An 11,549-nucleotide genomic window follows, 5' to 3' on the forward strand; every position below is an offset into this window, starting at 1 on the left:
AGAAGCTCGTAGCAGCACGTATAAATAATTGTAAATAAAAACATTGTATGTCTTCGTTAATGTCCAAGGGGTCGACAGCAGTGCAAGAAGAAAAAAAACATTGTGTTGTTTACAACATAATCTTTCACTTGCTGCCGCTCAAACTTTCAACATCTGCTCTACGCGTGTTAGTTCGAGGCACATAACAACGTTTTCGTTAAAAGTAGACGACCCTGTGTTTGGTTGAAAGAAACCTCAAAAAGTTGGCATATTGTTGCATCGGTTTGTGTGTTTGAAAGTTATTATTTGTCGCATTGGAAATGGGTACCAAACGAAAGAACATGGAGGACGAAATGTCTCGGTAAGCGGAGAACGCAACACTGTGCAATAGCGCGTTTGTAAACAAAACAATACTTGATAAACACAATTTCAGATTCGAGGCAGAGATCTCAAGTGCAACAGTATCGTATACGGGTCTTCCATCTGTGCCCGCAGTGTCTGGCAGTCCCTTCATACCATCGCAGGTACGAACGGTCATTGGATCTCAAACGTACAGCCAGGTGCAGCAGAAATTGGCGCAAGTACCACCCAGGCTACCACCTCCACCCATGCCTCCCTTTATGCCGGCATACAGTGCACAACCCCAACCGTTAATGCCTCAAAAATCATATTCAACGGAACCGACGCCGGTCATTGTCAGCAGTGCACCGAAACTGTACACCGCTCGACCTACTGTAGGCATTGCTCCGAAGTCAGATTCATCTTCTGGCCCTTCGACCAGTGGCACATCAGCCGTGCAATCGGTAAAGTTTAGCAAAAAAAAACTACGATAAGCACTGAGTTGCTAACCATTTCGATCAATCTGTATTTTGAACCATTTCAGTATGATATTGCAAATATTCAGTACGAAGTAACGACCAAGATTAAGAAGCCCAAAACGGAAAAGTCTGGACCAAATCCAATAGCTGAGGAAGCGATCAAAGCGGCACGGGCTTCATCAGCGCTGCAATCCTTCGGCAACAGCGAAAGACGAGGAAAGAAAGATAAAAAAGTGAGTATGCAGTACCGCATCCTTCTGCGTATATATGAAGGGAACCCTAACCGGTTTGGAACTATTTGTTAGAGTTAACCTTGCGAGTTCCTTGGAAAGTGTTAGCCTATCCTGAATCTGGTCCAGGTTGAACAGGTTTCTCCGCATGTCAGTAAATTGCATATGATGCAAATCAAATAGGTAATCAGACGAGATGATACGAATAACCGGTATTGAAGCAGACAAATAAGCTACCATATTTCATATGAATTCCCTATAGATAGCTCTTTCGTTTGCTTTGAAGCGATTTTTATAGAGTTTATTGCTTATTTATCATATCTTAACCGTCTTTTACAATGGTACAAGATCACGACTAAACCACGACTGCATTAGTTTCCCCTTAGTAAGTTTCCGCCCTAATGAAACTTTGTCGTCCTATTTTATGCTGTATAGCTAGGCAATTGAAATATACATATCATTTTTTCAATGTAAATGGAAAACCAATACTCACATGGAATTTTCATTGGAATGTCATCAAATTATAGTTAAGCATCATTTCATGTTTTGTGACCACTAACGCACTTTATTTGGTATATATTTAACAGCAAACAGTACGCGTAGCCGGTGGGCAAACCTGGGAAGACATGTCGTTGTCAGACTGGCCGGAGGACGATTTCCGTATATTTTGTGGCGATCTCGGGAATGACGTGAACGACGAACTGTTGACGCGAACCTTTAACAAATTTCCCTCTTTCCAACGAGCCAAAGTGATACGTGATAAGCGTACGAGCAAGAGCAAAGGCTATGGGTTTGTGAGCTTCAAGGACCCGCAGGACTTCATACGTGCCATGAAGGAAATGGACGGTAAGTAGAAGAAAAGTTCATCACGGACAAAACACATCTCTCTTGACTTTTATTTAGTTGGGTAGCATCCTTTTTCTCTGCACAGAGCATAAGTTTGCGTTTTTGTCGCATTTCAATTTTCTCTTGTTAATTACATTACGATATACAATCATTGCTCATAGTTACTTCATGCACTTTTATATTATATATGTATATGAGAGTAATTTTACAGTTTTTATTTTGTTACACTTAGAATGAAACATGAGCTGAAAATTGATTTTGCGTAAGGATAATTGTAAAATATTTCGCGTTTTCATTCGTCCTGCACGCTAGTAAGATAGAGCGGTGCTTTACTATTCTCGGAGGGTCTAACTGTTTTTTTTTTGTTTGGGATGAACATGACTGTTTCCCGTTTATCCCAACGGTCCCCAACCGTAAGATACGAATAACTGCGGCACAGTGTACTGGCGACGCGGTGTATTCACCTTTGATGTACGCACCGAAGACGCACCGTCCACGTAGTCGGTGTCCGTGCGTAGCTGTTGTGCGTGGACAGCGTTCGGTTCGGGAGCGTACCCAGTGCCAAAGGGTAGTGTTTTCGGGGGTAACGGATAGCCAGTATCCTTGTCCGCTGTGTCTTCCTGAGATCTACCCGATGAACGATCCTCTTGTATCCTTAAGAGTTGTTGCTCTTTTATCGATTGTTCTTGTGCTTGTTTTTGTAACTGTTGTTGGCCCTGTTGTTGTTGTTGCTGCTGTTGTTGCTGCTGCAGCTGTTGTTGCTGCAGCTGTTGTTGCTGCTGCTGTTGCTGATTTTGTGCGTAAGCTTTGTGGGCCTTCGTGTAATGATTCAAATAGAACATCGAGAACGGCATACCACCAGCTCCCCAGCCACGTGACATGAAGAGATCCTTTTTGATTGCCGACGGCGTCGACGAGGCTATCGTTGGTACTGCATTGGGGGCACCCGCAGACTTTGATCCCGTTGCAGATGCTCGATCCGATCTTATGGCGTTTACTGTTTGGCCATTAGCGCCACTAGTGCATGGCATTGAGATGACTCTTGGCGGTACGCTGATTACCGCCATCAGCACCAGGCCAAACCAGATCCGAGTGAAGTGATGACTCTATACGATGGGCAGAAACAGAAGGGAGAACGAACGAGAAAGGAAAGGAGATAAGAAATGGGATGAGAATGTAGTGTGAAAACAACACGAATTTATAAGGCCGGTGTTTTCTAAAGTGTGCAGTTTTCGAAATTTTGTTCTTCACCCGTGGGTGGGTTTTTTTCTTTTGCTATGGCATAAACAAGCGTTATTTTACTGTGGTATTATGCTTAAGCTGTGATTGATCCTTAAACTGTTTCTAATTGTCTGCATTGATAGGTTTGCCCGAATGTACTGGTGACTTAGTATTTGAATTTTGTAATAATTCAGTGACATGTTAGTTATATAATTTGAAATTCTTCAACGATCTTCGTTTAAAGATAGATCCATATTGAATGATAATGAAAATATCAAGTAGATATGTTATGGGGTTATGTTGCTTTATTAAATAAAAAAAATCCTATAACAATAGTGATGATGTCCAATCGAAGTAATAAGTTTCAACTATTTTAAGATGATACGTTTTTTATTAATTCAACATGAAAGACCTCTCCTTATTGCTAGCATCATGGGCTGTCAGTGCCGAAAATGAATATCGAATGAATAATTGTGAATTCGTAACGCTTCAAAGCCTTTAGTTTATACAAGTAAATTATTTGCCGATCAATTCTACTGGAATCCGTATGTGCCCGTTGTTTGTGTAACGTGGGAACAAAATGTATTTCTGTGTTATGCACGAAACAAGCAGAGCCAGAATCATAGCAACTACTACTTGTGCGACCCTGGCCAGGAGATGGACTTTTCTAAAAGTTCACAATCACAATCAGTTGTAAATATGATCGTAAATAACCACCTACCACACTGTTTGTGGGTCTCGGGAGGTTTCCAACGTTTAACTTAATCGGCCACATTGCGGGCGATAGCGGGCATCAGACCCATCCATCCGTTCCATTCCCGCCAGCGGCACATAGTAAAAACGATGTCGTTCCTATCACAGTTCCCCTGCATGCATGATGTTCCGCGATCGCTTGTTTGTTTCGGTCGCTTTTTTTTTCTTTCGTTTGTTGGTATTCCTTTTCGTCTATTTTAGGCGCTGAAGTGTTCTATATGTTTACCTTCAAGGGTGGGAATATTTATACGAACTAAAAATGTGCGAGCGATACGATAATTGCAGGCCAATTCAAGTGCACTGATGTTCACTGATTAGAACTGACCGTAATTAATTTCTTCGTAACATTCTCCAATGTGGAATATGTACGATAATGTGCAAACCGTTTCTGGTGTCATACATTCCAGAGAGTGCACTACTGGAAGTTTGTTGTTTTTTTTTCGCTGGGGAAGGAAAACACGCAACGAAAACAGTACAGCAAATGAAAATAAACTAACAGCGATCAACTGCAAATGGGGTGGTGGGGGTGGATGTTATCGCTCGATCGATTGGGTTGATCGATGCGATCGAAGTTCAGTTCCGGAGCAAAAGGGTACGGTAACATTTCTACGCCTCATGCCATCCCTGGTTCCATGTGATGAACCAGTGCCAAGTGGGTTACTTTTGTTCTCACGCGAAAACAAAACAAACTGAAATGAGTGCGTGTACACCATGCACGGTGAATTACGTTGTAGAATTATGCCGTTTCCAGGAAAGTGAGATGCAGCGGTTAACTTTAGGAGTAAGGATATCAGACACTATTGAAATATTTTTTTAATGGCGCAAGGTTTGCGCAAGGACAGAGAGTTAAATCGGTACACATAGACAGTACCGCATCTATGTTTTTGCAACGTACTTTACACGGTTACCCTCATGGTTGCTGGATCCGGATCTTTACGTAAAATCTAATCATTGATTTGTATATTCATTGGCGCCTGCACATTGCACGTTGTCTGGGTGTCACTTTCCATTCTGTGGATGCAGCTAGGTGTTTGTAAGATCTGTGCAGCTAGGTGTTTGTAAGTTTTGTTGAATGTATACATAATGGGGTAGAGTAAATGATTCTGTACAGCCTTTTTAAAATGGCGAATTGATTCAAAATGGCTATAAGCATGTGTTTGATAATTTCATTTTTAACCTAATTAGAATCGAAAATTTGCACAAAATTGCAAACCCACGGATTTAGCGCAAAATCAGAATTAAGCAATACTATTGCCATTAAACGGATGGGAAAAGACTCTAGCGATTCAATGCATCGGTTGAAAGGTATAGTCGTCAATAAGTCGAGTAGAAACGTGCCAACCCGATCGTGAACCGAATTATATCAAACAAAACTTTGAAATTCAATAGCTTTGCTTCGGCTTTATCTTTAGGGTATGGTTAGCTTTCCGAATCCTGACACAAGTTATTCGTCCCTTGTGTTCTCGAACAGCACAGAACGATGCAGGAATGTTAATTTTATACCTTTTTTATTGCCTTATTGCGGAAGGCTAGGAAGCCTTCCGAGTGTTATGTTTATGCGGGCAGGGATATTCTGTACGCGTCAGACCTCAAGACGTAGAAGCACCTGCAGAGATAGCTGTTCGTCTCCGGTCCTTGATTTAGTTTGAATCAGATCGTTTGTTATTAATTAAGTTGTTGATCAACTTTAAGCTCTAATTAACCACAAAGCCGCTTCGTCTTCCATTTAATGAACTTAAAAAGGAGTTTTTGGAGTATCCCACGCCGCCGAGGGATTTATTGAGCTAATAAAGATACGTGGCACAAGTGCCCGACAGCGAACACAATATTTATTATTGAAAGTAGAGAAAAGTGCGGAAAATTCTTTTCATGTATAGAAATGAAATACATAGCTCAAGCTCAATAAAAATATGATAAACCGATTCATAGTAGATAATTAACTTATTGGTCGCTGTTTTACGCAAGAAAAACAAAATAAGAAATAATCTAATGTCAATGACTTTTTAACAAAAACAAAAAAAAACATTCACAGTTAAGCTTTGGCATGAACTCGCTAATCGTGGTTATGCGAAAAAAAACATTTAATATTCCTTGGCATGTAAAAGTAATCCCTAGCATGTAAAATACTGCTTGGAGCACTCGAGGCAGCATCTATTAGTTACTAGGCGCCTCCATTGATTCTGATCGTTAATCATTTACTTCGCTCAGTGAAATAATCTCGCGTATTCCGAATTCGTGTTCCCAAGCCAAAACGAGGACAATATGTTGACGAGCTCACCTCCGGGAGCCGACCTTCCGTTTAGCGCTATCTTGTTTGTGAGGCTTCAACTGTCAGCAGGAAGATTGATTTGTCTGTGTTAAACCGCCAGCAGCGTGACGGTATACTTGTGGTGTGAGAACGGTTAAAACTACAAAACAAATCAACTTTTTTACAATCAACTGGAGACGAAAGCACGATTGATTTACACCGCATTTGTTGCGTGGTTATTATGCCACCAAATTATGTTGCACTAGCACGAGAAGGGTCATGTGAGCTGGGTGTGTGGTGAATACGAATTTAATGATCTTGTTACTACTCTTACCACATAAGTGGGCATGTCTTGGGTGTAGAATATTGCTTTGCTTAGACTTTGTTTAGAGACATGTTTAATGATATGGGTCTACCGTGGAACGCCGTACTTTGGCGTGTTCATGAGGCTCAAGAGATTTAATATTCTAATCGAGTTGAGGAAATAATGTGAATGATTGTTGTTCAATCATGTTCGTATTCTTACCTTTTCCATTTTAAGCATTTTGCAAGGAACAGGATGTAGAATGAACTTTTCCTGGACTCCGATCACCTTACACCGCAGATGGATTTGTTTCGGTTTCGCTTCAAGAACGTCGCCCTTTGGCTTAACGGACGAACACAAATCGTCCAGAAGGGCGAATAAACGTTATGGATGGTGGGGTTGTTGGAGTGTAACCGACAGTCCATCCAACACTACTCTTCCGAGCATAATTTGCACAGCCAATTCACAATTAATTCAACCCAGCTGAACTTGTGTGGAGCGCAGCATAATGCTTGAGTGAAACTGCCCAATTTTTACACTACGTGGAGCCAATTAGAGTACACTATTTTTTGACGGATATTCCACTTCTCACTGCACAACTTCGGGGGCAACACAGGGAGGCCACCACGTAGAACCGATGCAGTTACGAGCCATCGATGTAAATTCGAACTGTTGTGACCGTGCTTTTATGTTTCTGTCCAAAGCACCTTTAATGCTTCAGTAGGTCCCAATGAGGTGTTTTTTGTTCTTGTTGTATCAGCTTCTCAACCAACTACCTTAGAGCAGTTATGTTTCGAACCGACACAAACAATCCCGCACAACCAGAAACGGTTGCGAATGGTTTGAAATTCTGCGACAGAATGTTAGCAACCGGCTGCTGGAGTGTGGCTTTTATCAACATCCTCTCATCCTGCTACGGTACGGTACGAACGGAACGTGAGTAACGGGAGAGATAGAGAGAAACGTATATATGCTTTCGTTGTTATCACAGATTTGCGTTGCGAGTTGGTTGGGTTGGATGGGCACATCGAGTAGTAGAATGTTTAGTGCTTTGATGTGCCTACGATGAGTGCCCTTCCCGCTCTTCACCCCTCCCTCCCATCGGCAGTGAGTGATTGAGTGCGTTAAGATTGGTAACAAAGCTTGGCCAAGGATTCGAGGAACTACACCCGGCATAAGCGACGATTAGAAGGTAATAAAGCATGACAAAATAGAAACAATTTGTGTTACAGTAATGGATGCAGGATGCACATGGCTCGAGATCGGACTTTGGTATGTTGCTTGTTTAGGAGCACATAAATGTTTTTATTAGGCTTTACCGATCACTTGAAATGTAGAGGATTTGTTTACAGCAGAATAGCAAAGGAATTTAAAGCATGTAGCTATATAGAGAAGGATGAATGGCATTCGCGTGGTGTAATAGGAAATATCATACCTTTAATAAGGTTTTTATCATAATTGGGTGAATTTTTTGAAATTTTGCACTACATAAAATTCCTTTTGATAATCATGAAACAGTACAATCGTAATTGTATGCTACTTAAATGAATCAAAGTTTGCATTCATAATTGCAATGAACTACAGCACTGAGGAATCGTAATTGCATACAGACGCAAATTGTTAAGAATGATAAATGAAAAAAATTTCTTACTTTTTCTATACCTACCAACCTTGGTTGACATTTGATCTACATCCGCCTACATGATGAGGAATCAAATCACCACTAGCCCACCATGGCGTTAATCCGTGCCCATGTTTAATCAATTCGAAAAACAAGACCTTTGGCTGTAGGCAGCAATCTACATATTTTCGCTATTACTTATCAATATTACCAATGGACGAGAAAACCCGATCCAGGCAAATACGAAAAAATAGAAGAAAAAAAAGAAAAAGAAATAGCTGGTTTACGTAAGTGCTGCTTACAAATAACACTGATCACGCATCCTTCCATTGGCATTGCGTGAGAGGATCTATCCCGCGTAATAACTCAAGGCGCTATAATTAGATACACTATAAAATCAATTTCAAACGAGCGAAACATTTGCCTAAAGACACATTGCCATTGTATATTTTATTTGTTGGTTGACATTTTTACAAAAAAAGTAAGAAATTAACACACAGGATCGTATTCACCGGGGCGGCCCGGTGGTGCATGTGATAAACGGCGCCAGTCCACACGGCCGGACCGGGTTCAAATCCCATCCGGACCGTCCCCCCGTAGCAAGGACTGACTACCCGGCTACGTGGTAAAATAAGTCTAGTAAGCCAGAAATGGCCGGCGTGACCTGTAAGGTCGTTAAGCCAAGAAGAAGATCGTATTCATCATTCCTCCCTTTTCTATTCGTTTTTTTTTACCTTCAGATAGGACTGTAGTGATCTTTTTTTCCAGCGCGAATAGATTTATTCATCAAAATATTGTATAAATTGTTTGTACTAAAGAGGAATGGTGTCTTTCTTCTTCTAGTTACTTGCTTTTGTTGTGTACAGTTCATTTGATGCTACCTGTAAAGCGTTAATCTGCTTGATTAAAAATTTCGAACCTACTTCCGATCGTTCTGTTTGAACATACATTCGTGACTTGACAAACTGTTTGTCGGATTTTTTTTACTTACTTACTTACTTATTTTGGGGTACCAAGGATTAACAAATGAGTGAAAACAAAGATTGGATAAAGATCCAGAATAAATATAAAATAAAACTAAGCGTAAAGAGTATGCACAATGAATATTCCTGCACACCTGCAGTAACTTCTTGTCGGAGGTATTATTTTTGGTTGTGCATAACTTATTGACAGTGTTACCATTCCGTTGGCCGCTAGTATTTAAATCGGTTTTTAGAGCGGCTAAACACAAAAGCCTTGAGGCAAACATTTCCCTTCTGTCCTAGTGTAAGGTAAGAATGCAAGGGCGTGAAAGCGTATGTATGTGGTCCATTTCGGAGTCGGTGTCTGAAGCGAAATTAATTCCTGTTTACGATCGGCCATCATTGCAAATGGATGAATGCACGTATTTTGCGCATTTCATCAACAATCCAAGTGGTGTATGGGCGAAGTGCTGAGATTTACAGAAAAAAATATACCAAACCGAAAATAAAATAGCTTCAAACTATGTGGCCTACGCCGCAGATAACATCTGGTCAGCCAGTGATCTGCATTCAAAAACAGTTCCCAAAGGTACATTAGAATTTCTACAACCGATGGTGACGTGTACCTTTAGAAAGATCACAACAGAGTACCGATATTCAATTACCGTTTAGCACCAGATCTAACACGATGGAAGCGTCACCAGCATGGACGACCTTATTTACCTGTTAGAAGTCGAATATTTTGCATCAATTGCACCGAAGCACGATTGATTGCGTTGAAAATTCGTACCAGTTCGGCACAGACTGGTCGTGCGGCCTGTGAAATGTAGCAAGTTGCCACATAATTGCGGAATCATAATTGCCATTGTGAGAAAAAATGTCCTTTGCCAACGACGCCGTCAACGTGTTCAACAGATCCCATGGAAACGGCGTAACATCGTAACGGTTTGTAATACTTAGTCTAAATCACAAAATGGGGTAGCAATTGCTTTAAGCTACGGAAACGATAAATAGGCATCTACATAGCATTTGCTCGCAATATCATCACATCCATGCGGGTGTCCTTGTACGCGTATACCAACCGAATTCTCCGGAGAGCCAGACTTACCGTTTAATTCGTCGATTGTACATTCATTGGGAGGTTAATTTTTGCGCCGTAGCGTTCCCCGTACACGTGTTTGGAAGTTGAACAGTTGAAAAGGTTCCCAAAAATGCGTGGGATATTTGGAGCGCTGCAAAGGAACCGAATGTATGACGTGGTGATATGATAGACAACAGAACACGTTCTCCGACGATTGACCGTTAGTATGAGCTAAAATCAATAGCTTTATTGTTTGTTGTAGGCGTTCGCAGGACGTATCCTGAGAGGATAAATGAAAACGACATTGAGTACGCTGTATGTGATTACCCACTGACATTCACCAGTCATTTTGAGCAATTTGTTTCACTAACCAGCAAAGGTTTCTGGAAAACAAAGCAGTACTCTACGGTTAATACGTAAGTGAAGCCAGTAGTGCGTTATTTCCTTTATTACTAGCCACCTTACCTGCCGTGGGAAAAGAATTCAAAGGTTGAAAATGTCACCATAACGAATTGGTATTCGAATTGGGAAAAGGCAACTCTTAAAGTTGTTGCATGGTGTGAATTGTCGTGACATTATTGCATTTATTTTTTACACACAACAACTTGTCCGATTGTTTGCAGCACATTTTCATGACAATAACTTCACCAAGAGGAAGAAAGTTTTGTGGAACAATATGTCGAGCATAGGTGCACCAGTGGATGGACTGGTTTAGAGTGCATTTAATGACATTTATGGCGGTTGATTGCGTGCCGCTTTGAGAACCCAGAGCTGTTTCTGCTCTTGACCTACAATGTCGGATCTTTATTAGCCACCGGCCAGGCAAAACTGTTTGCGGAGATGCTTTTTTTGTAGTTGTTGTAGTTGCATGTCTAATATCGTACCTTGTCAAAGTTGACCTGGATCGTTCGTTTGTTTTTTTTATAGTTACGCATTCTCGGTAGATTTGAAAGTAGCCTAGAGGAAGTTATGCATATGTTTCATGTCGAATGTTCGTTCCGTTTCCCTACACTACTAGCAAGATTGGTATTTTTGAGTTAAAAATCCACAAAAAAATATGAGCACATGACAAGCTGGTCATGGAGATCATCTGAACCAGATTTCTTTTTCATTTGACCTACAGGACGCTACGTGGGAAGCCGGCCAATCAAACTACGCAAAAGCACGTGGAAAAATCGGAGCATTGATGTTGTACGGAAAAAGGAAAAAGAAAAACAAGCACTACTAAGCCTTTTCAATCAAAGCTAGTGAGCATCATCATTGAGTGAGTATGGTTGTGAACTGCCATCATTTTAATTGATCCTTCTTCATTTGGGACTGCATTGGATATGTGTGAGTGTGCTGTATATGTGGCAAACAACCGAAATATGATGAACAATTTCAAATTGTGAACAAGAAAGAAGCTTTATTGATGATGAATCATAGCTGTGTGTACTGTAAAGTGTTCAAAAGCCCTTGAAATAGATGAAGAAAAATTAAAACCACA

At 40.9% G+C, this 11,549-nt stretch overlaps 2 protein-coding genes across 2 annotated transcripts; one reads left to right on the forward strand and one right to left on the reverse strand.

Annotated features, from left to right (window-relative positions):
- The first annotated feature begins 93 nt into the window (after positions 1–93).
- Positions 94–11,549, forward strand: LOC125761587 (RNA-binding protein 42). The gene is made up of 5 exons (XM_049422839.1): positions 94–340; positions 413–782; positions 863–1,030; positions 1,615–1,873; positions 11,187–11,549. Exons 1-5 carry the CDS (start codon positions 300–302, stop codon positions 11,309–11,311), a joined length of 963 nt encoding a protein of 320 aa, XP_049278796.1. The 5' UTR covers positions 94–299; the 3' UTR covers positions 11,312–11,549.
- On the reverse strand, positions 1,890–7,281 carry LOC125761590 (probable serine/threonine-protein kinase yakA). Its single transcript, XM_049422841.1, has 2 exons — positions 6,622–7,281; positions 1,890–2,979 (listed from the first exon to the last, which is right to left on the reverse strand). Exons 1-2 carry the CDS (start codon positions 6,637–6,639, stop codon positions 2,266–2,268), a joined length of 732 nt encoding a protein of 243 aa, XP_049278798.1. The 5' UTR covers positions 6,640–7,281; the 3' UTR covers positions 1,890–2,265.

Source organism: Anopheles funestus, chromosome 2RL (genome assembly GCF_943734845.2).
Source record: "Anopheles funestus chromosome 2RL, idAnoFuneDA-416_04, whole genome shotgun sequence".
In the NCBI taxonomy this organism is placed as follows: Eukaryota; Metazoa; Arthropoda; class Insecta; order Diptera; family Culicidae; genus Anopheles; species Anopheles funestus.